Source organism: Frieseomelitta varia, unplaced genomic scaffold (assembly GCF_011392965.1).
Source record: "Frieseomelitta varia isolate USP_RPSP 00005682 unplaced genomic scaffold, Fvar_1.2 scaffold_537, whole genome shotgun sequence".
Lineage (NCBI taxonomy): Eukaryota > Metazoa > Arthropoda > Insecta > Hymenoptera > Apidae > Frieseomelitta > Frieseomelitta varia.
In genome coordinates this window covers 242,738-257,229 of record NW_025110298.1, presented here as the reverse complement: position 1 = coordinate 257,229, position 14,492 = coordinate 242,738, and the positions used below count along the sequence as shown (strand labels likewise).

The following is a 14,492-nucleotide window of genomic DNA, read 5'->3' as shown; positions in this document are numbered from 1 at the left end:
TTTTTTTTTTGTTACAGTGTTAAGGGATGAATTTCGTGCAGAACCGCAAAATACAAGAGTCGCAGCTGGAGAGACTGCTTTATTAGAATGCGGACCACCCCGGGGTCATCCAGAGCCAACGCTACATTGGAAAAGGAACGGTCATACCATAGATTTGGATACTACTAAACGGTAATCTGCTCTCTTCCCCCTTTCTCTCTCTCTCTCTCTCTCTCTCTCTCTCTCTCTCTCTCTCTCTCTCTCTCTCTCTCTCTCTCTCTCTGTGTTTCTCTTCATCTATCTACCCATCTATCCATTTATCTATCTATCTATCTACCTATCTATTTATCTAACTATCTATCTATCTATCTATCTATCTATCTATCTATCTATCTATCTACTCATATACCCATTCATCTCGCTTCCCTCAGGATTGTTAATGTTTATGGATGCATCGATTTTGAGATTAACTAATCAAAATCAACCACGAAGAAGGAATAATAAAATTGATCGATTGTTAGTATAATATAGAGACAGTTACGTGATCGATTTAATTTAGGTGTGTTAGATTTCATACGACGTAGATACATAGCAAAATTGCTTTTTCACAGTATCACCTTGGTAGACGGAGGGAATTTGATGATCTCGGATGTCAGGCAAACTGACCAGGGCAAGTATCAATGCGTTGCTGAGAACATGGTGGGTGTGAAGGAATCTGCAGTGGCAACTCTGACAGTTCACGGTGAGTAATGTTTGCAACGTCGAAGAAAGCAAGTATCTATGCGTACGTACCGACGATGCAAAGCAACGTGTGCGATAGTTGAGTAATATTTCAATTATTCCGTTTATTCGTTGTCATTAGTGAAGCCATTCTTCTTGTCGACTCCGGCGAATCAAACGATCTTGGCTGATCAAACAGCGGAATTCGCTTGCCGCGTAGGCGGTGATCCTCCCCCTGAGATTCTCTGGCGAAGAAACGATGGGAAAATGCCGATCGGGCGAGCGCATATTTTGGACGATAAAAGCTTGCGAATCGAAAGAGTAACGTCGCAAGACCAAGGGACGTATATCTGCGACGCTGAAAACAGCGTCGGTGCCATATCTGCGAGCGCAACGTTGATAGTACATTGTAAGTAGAGAAAGCACGTTTGCATCAATCAATCGGCAAAGAAGCGCGTGCTCTTGTAATTCTCTCTGTTTTCTTTCTTCTTTTTCTTTTCTGTTTTTTGTTTTGTTTCCTCCAGCGAGACCGATATTCAGCAGTTTTCCAAAAGACGAGATAGTCAGCGTCGGCTCGAACGTTTCGTTCAGCTGCGCGGCTCGTGGTGCCCCACAGCCTTCGATCTTTTGGACCCGGGAAGGCTCTCAGGAGCTAATGTTTCCTGCAAATGAATACCAAGGTCGTTACAAAATTACAGAAGACGGAAGTTTACATATTAAGAGTGTACTTGGGAAGGACGAAGGACATTACGTTTGCAGCGCAATCAGTCAGGCTGGTGCGAGCACAGCCACAGTTTTCCTTCAGGTACTAGTGCTTCCATTTTTTCCTTTTCGATATTCCTCGCGATGACGCAAACCACATCTGTGTGTGTGTGTGTGTGTGAGAAGACGGTAACGAACGTAAGCGTTCTTGGAACATTACTAAAAAGTCAATCTTTTTTTTTTTTTTTTTTTTTTTTTTTTTTTTTATCTTTCGATCAGGTTACATCGGTCGAGGAGGTTCCACCACCTGTCATCGAAATTGGAGCAACCAATCAAACATTGCCTCCGAATAGCGACGTTTCAATGCCGTGCCGTGCATTCGGGAGACCTACTCCAAAAATCCGATGGTACAAGAACGACGAGCTTGTACGAATCGGTGGTAGCGATGATCGGCTGGCGATCGCCAATAACGGCACTCTTTCTCTGAAAAATCTTCAATTAAGCGACGCGGGAGTGTACAGGTGTGTTGCGTCCTCCGAATCCGGGAACACGTCATGGTCGGCCAGTTTGACGATTAGTCCAGGAACGAGTTATCACAGTATCGTGCCAGACATATCGGTACTTCCCGAAAGTCCGAGCAAATCAAGAATAGTGAATACCACCAGCAACACGGTGACGCTCACCTGGAGTCCGGGACACGAAGGCGCTAGCAAGATAGTCGATTACACCGTCGAATATTTTGCTACAAATCCAAAGACGAGCTGGATTGTTGCCGGAACAGGAATAAAAGATGACATCTATACTGTAAGAATATATGCTGTACATAAATACGCTATTAACATTTGCCTCCATTATACGTTTAACAAACGAACGAACGAACGAACGAACCAACAAACAACGACGACGTAATCCGCTCTTTATTTCGTGTTACAGGTTACGAATCTCAAGCCAGACACGAGTTACGTGTTCCTTGTTCGTGCTCGAAACAGTCAGGGTCTTTCCGTTCCTAGTCCGTTTTCGGATGTGGCGCGCACAACCAATTTCGACCAGCACGCGATTCCTCAAACCGAACTAGTTCGAGCGAGAGATCGGCTCAATAGTGAGATTCTTTACTTGAAAGATGTTCAGCCTTTGAGCAGCACCAGCGTCAAGATTGTATGGGACGTAAGTGTTTGCAGAGCAGTTAGCAAAAGCGACCTCGAATAACATCGGAGTCGATGCTTCCTCCTTCCTGCAACATTTGGACAGTCCGTTTGTTGTTTTCGTGATTTCTATCGTGTGTTGTTTGCCTTTAGATACTCGGAGCTGCCGATTTGGTCGAAGGCTTGTACATAAGATATCGTCAAGTTTCCGAGAAGCCGGAATATCGGATGGTCACCGTACTAAACGCCGGAGCAACCAGCTACGTTTTAACCAACTTGAACAAGTACACGCGTTACGAGTTTTTTCTAGTTCCTTTTTTCAAGACTATCGAAGGGAGACCGAGTAACGTGAAATTGGCAACCACCCTGGAAGACGTACCTTCCGGAGCACCAGAAAATGTTCACGTCGGCATGATAAACGTAACATCGGCGTTCGTCCGTTGGTCTCCGCCACCGAAAAGTACACAAAACGGACAATTAATAGGATATAAGGTAATGTGCATGCGTGTATGATTATTGACCAATCGACGCAATCCATCCAGATATTGTGGTCGAGTCGAGTGGAGGTTAAAGTTAATTTTCCTTCATTTTCCGTCAGATTCAAATCAAGAGCAATAATAGCAACAAGATTTTGGGCCAAATGTCTTTAAATGCGTCGACGACGTCGGTGATTATCAATAGCTTAACGACAGGTGGTCTTTATACGGCGCGAGTTGCTGGATTAACTCGCGTCGGTCTTGGACCGTTCTCCAGTCCAACTGTTTTGAACATGGATCCCGGACAATTGACGCAATTGCCACCGCGGACAGATCCGAGTCAGAGGAATGCCTCTGTCGTCAGTGAAACCTGGTTTCTCATTCTAATGATAACGGTCGTGTTGACCGTTATCGCCGCGTTATTGGGAGCCGTTTACGTTCGACGGAGACAAGCAATGAGCAAACAGCTTGGCCATTTGAACGTTCCTGTCGGCACGGCCAATGATATTTGTCAATTAAACAAGGACACTCTGTGGCTGGAACGTGGTTGGAGACCGAGCAACACCCTCCAGGCTGCCTCCACCGATAAGGACTGTGAAACGAAATTGTTGAGTAATCAAAATCAAATCGGCCTCCCACCGGGAATCGTTGGAATGACTGGCTCGGAATACGCCGAAGTGAATCTAACGACATTTTACAACGCTCGGAAACAGCTGCAAGCTCCGCCAGAACCGTACGCTACAACGACACTTTGCATGCCTGCTCGTAGCCCGGATTCGATAGAAACCACTGGTCGAAAGTCGAATTCCAGCGACTCTTGTCTAAAGCCAGACTATTCGAGTTTAGATTCGAACTTGGATCGAAACAAATCAACAGTGTCACCGAGCAGCGACAATGCCAGCAGTGTCTATAACGGCGAGGACAACGCGGAAGCACAAAGAAGAGTTCATCAATACAGAATGCCGCTGCCGAATGAAAATCAACCGCCAAATTGGTGCGATATGCTGCCGCCTCCCCCGGAACATCCACCTTCGTTCGAAGGATCTCTTGGTTCTTGCAGAACGCATTCGCATCCGCATTCGCATCCGCATCCGCATCCGCATCCGCCTCAACATCAGTATCAGTATCACCACCACCATCATCCGCATCAAGTTCAACATCAATTTCAGCATCAGCATCAGCATCATTATCAGCAGCAGCAGCAACAGCAACAACAACAGCAGCAGCAGCAGCAGCAATATCAACATCAAACGTTTAGTCCTCATTTGGGGAAAAAGAGCATCGAAAGACAAAACGATTTGGATGTAACGGTGGGTACAGGATTGGCTTTGGGACTAGGTTTGAGCTCAAGTTCGAATTCTGGTTCTGGTTCAGGATCTGGAGGTGGAAGTGGAGGAGGAGGAGGAGGAGGAGGAGGAGGAGGCGGTGTTGGTGGAGGTGGTGGTTGTAGTTCTGGCTCTGGGTCGAGAAACTCGCAAAGTCCGCCAAGTCCGCCAACCAGAATAATCAACAATTTGACAGGTTCGAACGCAGTTTGGAACGACTCGGGTCAACAACAGTCACAACAGTCGTTCGAGAATTCGACTTCGCATTCGAACAACATTCATCAGCAGAGCAGATACACGAGTTTGCCGCCGCAAACGAATCCACCGGCGTTGCCTGCGTTTCCAGAGTCGTTCGACTGTTACGACTCGTACAAGGGCAATCAAGAAAACGAGTACGAAAGCGGCTCCCTTTTGTACGGTCGACGAAACGACTCGCCGTTGGAAGACTACGATTCTGCATACAGCCACGTAAATCGAGCGGATTCACGCTCGGAACGATCAATGGCGAACGAGGAAACGATTTACCGACGAAACGATCAAGATATTTATACGACGGGGAACCTTTATCGAGGACCCGAGAACGACGAATGGGACAGAAAATCGTGCGATTCGAACGCACACTCGGATATTTGTTGTTCCTGTTCAGAATCCAGTTGCCTTTATGGGAACACCCTCGAATACAACGACCAATTCGCTTCGACATCGGCGAATTGTCTTCATGGTAAAACAAGTTCCCGAGATAGAAGCGGCAAAAGTCCACGTAGAAGAAATACTAGAACTGCTTCACCGACCTACAGCAGCGGTGACAGTAATTATTCTTGTATCCCCCCGAGGCAATCTGGAAGCGTTGGCTCGCAAGAAAGGCTGAGGCATAACCGTGGCAAAGGTGGGCACATCGCTCGTCTGTCTTTACCTTTCTCTTGGATGTAGTCTACTTATTACAATTAGATATTGTAATTCTCTACGTACGTAAAATGCATCGTACGTCAATTTTCAACGTGGTGTAATTTTCTTTCAGACAAAGTGCCTAGCTTTTCGAGAATCGGCGGCTACTCTCAGCACAATTCCTCGGCCTCGAACACAGTCAGCAGTTCCGGAAGTCAAAGATACAACAAGCTGAACAACGTTTTCGTAGGTGGTGGGAATCCAAACGCTGCTCCTGTAGAATGTAGTCGGCCGGCCGACTTTCGCGATGGCTAACGTAATCGCAACGATTCTCGGACGATTCAGAACCGATCGATAGAATCGATCGTCGGTGGTACGAATCACTGTTTCAATTTGAAACGATTTTAGGCACTTGAATCGCAACGAATCGTAGCCGTCAGTATCGCGCGACAGTATCGCGAACAATCTCAAAGTACCTTTTGCGGGCTAATCGCGTCCTCGATATACATATATCCAAACTTTTAATAACTACGATATTAATCGTGATATTTCTTTATTCCTGTATTTCTCTTTTCTTCCTTCCTCCTCCTCCTCCTCTTTCTCCTCCTCTTCCTTTTCCTCATCCTATCGCGCAAACCATCTTTCATCTCGATTTCTTTCTTTCTTTTTCCTGTATTCCGTTTAACCTCGTATCCGTATCAGCTCTTTAGATATTTTTGATATTTTTGATAATTACTTGACCGATGTTTTTCGTTCTTTGCTCAAACTATGGCAACATTCACTGCCATTGAGTAGAGGAAAATGGACGACGGACGATATGATGATTGATATAGCGAAAAATGAACAGGATACGAGATCTTTGACGAGTGCGACGAAAAGGGAGCCTTCTCCCTAAATTATTTAATTTATCATCGTTTTTCTACGTGAGCAATGATTTGCAATTGCAACGTTATAAACATACGCGTACGCGCACGCGACTGTTCTGTACTCTCCTAGATTAGATTAGAACGTGGCATTTATTTCCCACGAATTTTAGATTTTCGCCACTCAAAGTTCCGCGCGGTTCTATCATTTTTTTTCGACATAACGTTCCTAAATGATTAAAAAAAAAAAAAAAAGCAACAAATTGTTTAACTTTGTCGCGTGAATGCAAACGTATCGCCACGTGATACTTTGTAAACGTTATATGTATAGCTCCTAAGGATAAGTGCGGCAAAAGATAATTGAAATAATGACTGACGTGCAAGAAGTATTATACATATATATATATATATATCATATCGAACAGTTCTTTTTTTTTTTATGTATGTATGTATGCGTGTGTATGAATATGCATGCGTGCGTGCGTGCGTGCGTGTAAAAGCTTCTTTACTCTATGAGCAATCTTATAACAATGGAAAGTAGCTGTCGACCGGCGTCTTTTGCCGCGAATCTCGGACGTGAGTCGGGAACAAGCAATCGTCGCGTCGGTCTGCTCCACCGATCGAAAGAAAGAAAGAAAGACAACTTGCTTGGTCGTAGCGAGTGGAGCTTACGACAGATGAAAGAAAATCTTGGTAAGCAACAAGACGCAACGCGGTGTTGGAACGGCTGTTGTATCGTAATATTTTTGATTAAATGAAATCGAATGATCACCGATTCGAGCACGTTTGCAAATCACGTCTCTCGGTGCCTTCTCGACGCGTGTTGCGCGAGAGTTGATCAAAGGGAAATTTGGAATTGGAACGAAACTCGATGTAAATTCCGACATCTCGAGAGTCTCAAGGTACTCGTTGTGTAATAATCGCTCAAATTCGTTGTAATTAGTTTGTTCTTTTACACGAGGAAACAAAGAGTATAAAATATTATACGTAAAAAAGAAATGACTGAATGAGTCGTGAGTCGGCGGTCGTCGAACGATATATTATATTATATTATATTATATTATATTATATTATACCTTATTATATCGTGTATGGAGCGTCGAAGAAGGATATAATGGACGCTAAATGCACTGCCGAATTCATCACAATTCCGGGAGACCAGGTAGAGACCGGGTGTGGAGATACGATTCAATGTGTAACATATGTATGTAGGTATAGAAAATTATCCGCGCGAGTGAAATTGGTAAATCCGTAGATTACATATAGAGATATCCGAGTATAATCCATCCAGAAAGGTGAGAAAAGAAAAAAACGAAGAAAACTAAAATAAACAAGTGGGGCGAAAGTATAAGTAACAAATTAAATTAAAGCAGGAGGAGAGCATTCGTTTTTTCGTAGAGTGTTTAAGGAAACGATAAATTTCGAACGAAAGGAAGAAAGAGAGAAGAGAGAGAGAGAGAGAGAGAGAGAGACGTAGTTACGTAGTACCTATATTTTAAGTAATCGCCATAACGATATCCAAACACACTATCTCCAATAGTCTCTTTAGACACCGAGTTTGCCAAACTTTGTCTTTATGGACTTTAACGACTGGTACATAAACGATCCTTCTATAAGCACGCAACAAACTCCTTCGAAGAAAAAGACAAACACAACTCCAAATCTGTATATAAATTTCGCACTCTCGAACCCTTCCACGACGTGGGAAATAGTAGTTCGATCGATAGTAGTTACTTACTTAAAGAATACATTGAGTCGATAATATTTCGAGTCGAAAATCGAGAATTCGTGATATCGTTGGCATGAATCGCGCGACAGAATCACGAGTGAACGATTCTTGAACCAGTTATGCCGAACCATCCTACCAATCTGCGAAGCGAAAAAAAAGTAATGACATTATTTTTATAGTTTCTCATATTTGCACGATTGTTACGATGGTTCGCACTGTTTGTATGTATCATGTTACACGCGTAATCCCATCAAGTTGAACGATAGTAGAATGCCATGTACAGGTTGTGACGATACACACATACACACTCACACACGCACACGCACACATCCAAATTTTTTCCTTTCCCATAGAACTCGCTTTTATGCTCCTTTGGCCTTGCCTTGCCTTGCCTTGCCTTGCCTTAAACCCTTCTTCCCTTCTCCTCCGCAATCCTTATCCTTCCTTCTCAATCCCGTGCGTCGTCCTTTCATTCGCATTTCTCACACCCGTTCTTTCTATTGCCCGCCGGTTGAGTTGTCGCGTCTATGACTAAATTGCTCTTACGCTTATGCGCCGCTTGTTCTTGCGCTCGTCGCGCACCGCGTGGGTTCGTCTGTCTGCGTTACCGATCGCTTATTAATTAATTAAAAAAACGGGGAAACAGAATGCAACAGAAGCCACAAGCAAACATCGGTGTATTCTTCCGTTTGTGAAAAGTAAAAGCAAATTAAATGTAACCCGATAACCCGAGGCCCGTTGGTTGAAATCGATTAAATCGACATCGTTTTTGATTAGAGGACAGATTGCACGAAACTTTCGTGAGTCGTCAATCACTGCCAATAGCTGAGAGAATAGTCTCTTACGAGAAGAGATCGGACCTTTTGTTGACTGACGGACGAAAAAAAAAAAAATCATCGATATCGTAGGGTAACGATATACATATATTTTGTAGTCACAGTGCACTAATCGTCATATCATTAACATTCGGATCGAAAGATCTAGTAACGCTAATAAAACTTTCCGGAACACTACCGATTCGCGATAAGTTTTAATTTTACTTGTATTTTTTAGCCGTTAGGTCTAAATTAAAACCGCAAAGGCTGATGAGTGATTTAGCTTAAATCTTCTCTACATTTTGTAAATAAAACGCATGAAAGAAACAAAAAGTTGTTCGTTCGTAAGCGTTTTCGTAGGCAATAACTTATTTATTATGAAACAAGCGCAAGTGATTGTGTCCACTTTGAATATGTTACTGAAAAGGAAAACGATGCTAATAAAATTGGTCGATACAGACTAATGACATACGCGTACAGGCAAACACAAGGCGCGCACAGATGTAGATAATTAAAAAGTAATAATTATTATTGTCAAGTACTACATATGCATATAAGGCGATATACAAAAGCGTTACGCAATATACGAGTAACGATTATTAATAAAAATGAAGAAAAAAAATGATGTTCAACATGCGAGTATTTTACAAACTTTTTACGTTTACGTTTACTTCTTTCAAACTAACGACAATTCTTGACAATTGAATCCTCCCCGAAAAAAAAAAAAAAAAGAAACAATAAACAGTTATTTCCTCTCATCCTACTTCTCTACGCATTAAACACCACTTCAGCAAAAATGACAAATATAAAAGTTCAAAATAACTCAAACATTATATTAGATGTATCTTCTAGAAATTTATAACTTTATTGCAACGAAAGACATCTTAATAATTATTTACAAAATTTGTTGTTTATAAACCAACCATTTTCTCCTTTTGAATAGTTATGCCGAAAATAGAAAGATAAAATTACATTGATAACTACCCACAACCACCTTTACCACAACAAGTGCGTTTAGGGGGTCGATACCCTCTAGAACTGTGACCCATTAATGGATTGTATTCTGCAATAGACAAGGAATGTGAGATTTAAATTTCTTTCAATTCGTGTGCTTTAAAAATCCATTACTTTCCATTTTCTCTATATATTTACCTTCCCTTATCGATTTGTGCTTCTTCTCTGTAAAAGGTGCTAAATCATTGTCTTTCTTTCCTGATCTATTGCTTGTCACCAACAATTGGTTGTCGTCCAACATCAATTTTGGTATTTGTTTTGCCTTTTCGTTCTGCTAGAAAACATAGCACGTGTATAACAAATTTTGAATTTTTTCTGCAACTGCTTCGTGCTAAATGATAACTAAGGACACGTGTTGATCTATTCAAAGTACCTCTGTTTCTTTTTGTTGTGCCAATATGGATTTCTGATAATATTCTTCCTGCATTTTTTGACGCGAAGCTTCAAAACTTGATAATCTTTTTTGCAGAAGATCAGGATCTACGACATGATAAAATTAAATAAGCATATAATACACGTGTAATGTCGCTATTTCGTCATATTTGTATTTACTTTTATGATATTTTGCTGCATATTCTTGTTCATCCTTTTTCAACTTCCAACTTGTATATTTTTCTCGTATATATGGAGATGCCAACCAAAATGAGATTACAACTGCAATTATATACCATCCAACAGATGCGATAGCATTCCATACTGTAACATAATACATAAAGACTTGAACAATTAAACTTGATCGCTTTTAATGAAATATATAGTGATTCAAAATTCTACAATATACTCGTAATTGATTATGCTATCTGGTTGATGATTATTAATTTGAGTCAATAAATTAATATACAAATGTATGCACACTTATACGTACTTATTCTGAAGTTATAAACTTCAAATTCTTTTCCAACAAAATAATCCATCTTTTGTCTCTTCCAAGTACTAGGTCACTTACAATTTGGAAAACCGTTACGCCAAATTTCAAGGTACTAAAGTTTCCAAACCAACTTCGTAAATATTACGAGGAAAAAAACATGCATTAAATTAGTTGTGAAAACATGCTAGTCACGATCTGTATCTATATTAACATGAATTTTATTCGATAAGACGAGGTAAAACGTTTATTGTTTATAATTTCACGCGCATTTAACAACAGTTTAATGCACCAATATACATACACGTGTTATTGCAATATAATTTTACGATAGTAATTTTAAAAATTTCCACAGACACCGAAACAAAAGAGGTAAAAATAATTGCAACTACTCTGTTTATTTTTCGATATTATTCCTATTTTTGAATTCTCTTGCTCGTTCACAATTTATCCACTTACTGAAATAATATTACCGCGTAGCGGTGAAACGGTGGTACTAATCAATATTACTATCTATTGTTGCACACTGTTGCATTTGTTATCTATGGATAACTGCTACCACCTATCGAACTTCATTAGAACTATAAATAAAGAGCGCAATAGCATATACATATATGACAAGCACGGAATACACGCGGTTCAGACAAAAGGTGCCATCAAATCCTGCTTCCCTTGCCTGTATAATATAGTCCGCTAAATGGCCAGCATCTTTCTTGTTTATAGTCAAAGAATGATATACAAGTACTACGCAACAAGGGTAGTTTCATCGTAGTGGTGGTGTTTCATGTATCCATCAAACTATGAAACAAATTTTTTATTTACAAAAAAAGCCCATTGAGAGAATTAATTTGCAAACTTTTATAATTGTGATACTATATGGGTAATTTATTCTGACATTAACTTTCAAATAAATCGGACATAAAGACTTAATAAATTATAAATTCCCTATAGATGCATTTATAAAATCAAATGATAAACCAATACAATATAAATGTGTATTATACATATACATATATGTATGATGCTATATTTGTATCGTATGATAAATGAGTAAATCGTACAATACAATATTTACATTGTACATCACGTGGTAACAGTGTTTAAAGAATTCGATAATTATTCTAGTTTGTTACTAGAACAGTTTCATCTTAATAGCCATATTTTTCGTTAAGACTCGTTTTTCCATCTCCTGCTTGATCCGATGGTGGAACCCATGTGGAGTAATTATCAGCATGTATGTCTTGATCACAATACATTTCTTTTTCTTCCCGTCGACGTTTTTTCGTCATTTGAATTTTAGGCTCTTGTTGCTCCTCGTGTTTTTCAGAAGACTCTCTGTTCTCAGCGGCAACAGTAGCACTATCAGAACGTTGTGATTCAACATTTTTTTCGTCATTAAACGTATTCGAAATTAATTCGTCATTGTCGTCACTATCCATTTCCTCTATAGCTTCTGTTTCTACCGTAGTGTTGGAAATGGCATTTGATTCGAATAATTCAGTGTTTGTAACTGCATGTTGATTTATTTGTTTCTCCTGTATAAATAGAATTTCGTAAAATTAGTAGAATATTGTGAACAGAGTGTATGTGGACAAAGTAAATATACACTCACTTTTTTCTGACGTGGTCTGGGAATTTTTTTTGTTTCAACTGATGTATTTTGCGTGTGATCCACAGCTGTTTTACCCTGAGTAATAGTTTGATCCGTAGTACCGCTGTAGGAAAGAGCTGGTAGATTTACTGGTTGTGTCAAGTTTAATAATTTAACCAAGCCTGCCTCTTCTTTTCGGAGATTTTGCAATTCCAGCTTCATCTTAGCAATGTCACTTTTAGTTAAAGCAGACGAACTTAAGCTTGACATAAAAGCGTCCAACGCATCCTCTTCAGTCGCATCGTTCTTCGCATCATTCGCATTTTGCCAATTTTGAATCGAAGTTGACAAATGTGATATCCGTTCTGTAACTTCCTTATGCTTTTTGAGCTGAAATAATAATAAGTAACATTTTTATCCGCATGTTGATTTGAAGTTACAAAATTCATAAAGCAGTTGTTTTGAAGACTCACCAAGGAATCGTATGTCTCTGTTTTTTCTTCCAACTTTCCAGCTAATCTCATTCTCTGTTCACGCTTCCTTTCTACAGATCCTGTTCTATCCAAAAAATTATCTTCGTCCGAATCGTAATAATCTTCCGCTTCCCAGTTTCGCGTTTTCCTTTTTCTTGCTTCTATATATATAAATTAATCATGAGATTCATGCTTAGAATCATCAATCAAAGCAAAAACAATGAAACATATACAGCATACGAGAAGAAAGTCGAAGTTTATTGTAAAAAATTCTACAAGTATTATTCTTACCGTGATTTGCTTGCCTTAATAGTCCATATTTATCTAAAATTTTGCAGGCTTCCAATGCGCATTGAACAACTGCTTCTTTTTTTTTACCTCTTACAAGAGCTTCTGCTCTTATTGAATGGCCAACAACATCTTCAGTAGGAAGACTAGATTTTTCACAATAATAAGTTAGTCGTCAGAGATATTTCATTTCTTTAGACGGTGTTAAAAATTAATTTAAAAACGTTTAAAGGAAACGTATATGTAAACACTTACTCTACCCAACACAAAAATTGTCCAAATCCCTTTTCCTCTGCTTGATAATGAAGATCGTATCCTTCTCTTTCAAACCATCCTCTGAGAGTTTTTTTAGGATCGTCTAGAACCAAGTCATCGTCTGTAATAGAAGCATAGGGATTTTCCTGTAGATCCGTTTCTTCATCCGCATCTTCACCCATTCCCCAATCGATGCCTTCACTTTCATTTTCTTCAATGGGTTTTTCGACGGGTTCTTCAATGGGTTCTTCAACGGGTTCTTCAATGGGTTCTTCAATGGGTTTTTCAACAGGTTTGTCTTCACTATGTTCTTTTTCCAATTGGGATGCTCTCATTTCCTGGAATCATTTCAATTTCATCTTATATATCTTACTTGAAAAATAATTATGTTGATTACGTACGAAAGAAACAATATTCATAAAAAAGTACAGAAAAATACCTTCAGCTCCGTCAAGCTATATGGAGATTCCTCTTCTTCATCTCCCGGTGGAGCTTGTAGAATGTACCTTCTTTGACTACAACCAAATCTGAGTATATGGCCTCCTTGTATTCTTACATAAACATTAGGTTTTATACGGTTTCCGTTCCAAAAAGTACCATGAGTACTTCCCAAATCGTACACATAAAAACCTTTGTCGTTTTCATTATCTGGCTGACACCTATATTGCAAAATTGCATGATATCTTGAAATAGTAGGATGAACAAGCGTCAAATGACACGTAGGTAAGCGACCAATACTGTAGTAACTATGTTCTTCGAGTGAAATCGTATCGATGATCATTCCAGATTTGAGTATTTCAATTTTATAATTCTCTTCTGGCTTTCCTCCCCAAGATGGTTCTACATATAACTTAAGTTCTCTCGAGTGCTGAGATTTTATATCGCGATCTGAGTGGTGAGCATGATTTCGTGAACGTGTGTCTGTTAAAGGAGATATTTTTGAATTTTTCTGCAGCGACAGAGTACGTTTTGGACCAATTAATTTAACAGTTGGTTTCTTGAAAGTTGCAACATTGTCGATGTCATTGGGATTTTTGGACAAATCACTTGTCGAATCTGTAAGCTGCGTGACATTTTCTGACGTATCAGAAGAATTGGAAATGTTGGTAACGGATGATGTTTCTTCATTGTTTACTTCATTTTGTATATTTGTTTCATTGCTCAAATGATTTTCCAGCACCAGCTCTTTCGATTCAGTTTCCATAATTTTTGTCGTTTCAAACTGTTGTCAGTATCAAAAAATAAATTAAATATTTTTCAAACTAACTGTTAAACTGACACGAGTTTACATCCACGCTTATTCATATAACCTCTTAACACAGTCGAACTTGCACGTAGTAACACGTAGTGTATATTGGAACGCTACAACA

General features: G+C 39.7%; 3 protein-coding genes across 8 annotated transcripts in view; 1 reads left to right on the top strand and 2 right to left on the bottom strand.

Moving 5' to 3' along the window:
* The window catches only part of LOC122533548 (roundabout homolog 2-like), a 27,219-nt gene extending 17,885 nt beyond the window's left edge, over positions 1-9,334 (top strand). For both annotated transcript variants that reach the window (XM_043663371.1, XM_043663372.1), the window contains 9 exons: positions 18-171; positions 591-721; positions 842-1,108; positions 1,224-1,504; positions 1,681-2,205; positions 2,335-2,565; positions 2,697-3,035; positions 3,142-5,230; positions 5,363-9,334. In XM_043663371.1, coding sequence (XP_043519306.1) covers positions 18-171; positions 591-721; positions 842-1,108; positions 1,224-1,504; positions 1,681-2,205; positions 2,335-2,565; positions 2,697-3,035; positions 3,142-5,230; positions 5,363-5,544 — 4,199 coding nt within the window. In that variant the 3' untranslated portion in view covers positions 5,545-9,334. The remainder of the gene's footprint in view (positions 1-17; positions 172-590; positions 722-841; positions 1,109-1,223; positions 1,505-1,680; positions 2,206-2,334; positions 2,566-2,696; positions 3,036-3,141; positions 5,231-5,362) is intronic.
* LOC122533550 lies at positions 9,141-10,962 on the bottom strand. 2 transcript variants are annotated; one of them, XM_043663377.1, is made up of 5 exons: positions 10,516-10,962; positions 10,203-10,346; positions 10,024-10,130; positions 9,789-9,921; positions 9,141-9,699 (listed from the first exon to the last, which is right to left on the bottom strand). In XM_043663377.1, the coding sequence occupies exons 1-5, from the start codon at positions 10,562-10,564 to the stop codon at positions 9,617-9,619; spliced, it is 516 nt and encodes a 171-aa protein (XP_043519312.1). In that variant the 5' UTR covers positions 10,565-10,962; the 3' UTR covers positions 9,141-9,616. The 2 variants fall into 2 exon arrangements, with proteins under 2 accessions (XP_043519312.1, XP_043519311.1); XM_043663376.1 differs by having other exon boundaries at positions 9,789-9,924; positions 10,516-10,807.
* Positions 10,573-14,492, bottom strand: LOC122533549 (kanadaptin). Of its 4 annotated transcripts, none has more exons than XR_006307739.1 (7): positions 13,562-14,491; positions 13,123-13,460; positions 12,871-13,013; positions 12,580-12,740; positions 12,128-12,496; positions 10,820-12,050; positions 10,573-10,719 (listed from the first exon to the last, which is right to left on the bottom strand). XR_006307739.1 is itself a non-coding variant. In XM_043663375.1 (7 exons), exons 1-7 carry the CDS (start codon positions 14,324-14,326, stop codon positions 11,664-11,666), a joined length of 2,103 nt encoding a protein of 700 aa, XP_043519310.1. In that variant the 5' UTR covers positions 14,327-14,492; the 3' UTR covers positions 10,573-11,663. The 4 variants fall into 4 exon arrangements, 2 of the variants coding, with proteins under 2 accessions (XP_043519310.1, XP_043519308.1); XR_006307740.1 differs by having other exon boundaries at positions 10,975-12,050; XM_043663375.1 differs by having other exon boundaries at positions 10,573-12,050; positions 13,123-13,357; positions 13,418-13,460; positions 13,562-14,492.

Bases quoted from the DNA above. Each gene is read 5' to 3' on its own strand.
- LOC122533550 (XM_043663376.1), bottom strand. From the start codon at position 10,564: ATGGATTATTTTGTTGGAAAAGAATTTGAAGTTTATAACTTCAGAATA. The intron at 10,347-10,515 runs GTACGTATAAGT...ATTATGTTACAG, and splicing joins AGTTTATAACTTCAGAATAA to TATGGAATGCTATCGCATCT. The intron at 9,700-9,788 runs GTAAATATATAG...TGTCTATTGCAG, and splicing joins GCACAAATCGATAAGGGAAG to AATACAATCCATTAATGGGT.
- LOC122533549 (XM_043663373.1), bottom strand. From the start codon at position 14,326: ATGGAAACTGAATCGAAAGAGCTGGTGCTGGAAAATCATTTGAGCAAT. The intron at 13,014-13,122 runs GTAAGTGTTTAC...TGAAAAATCTAG, and splicing joins CAATTTTTGTGTTGGGTAGA to TCTTCCTACTGAAGATGTTG. The intron at 12,051-12,127 runs GTGAGTGTATAT...CTATTTATACAG, and splicing joins CCAGACCACGTCAGAAAAAA to GAGAAACAAATAAATCAACA.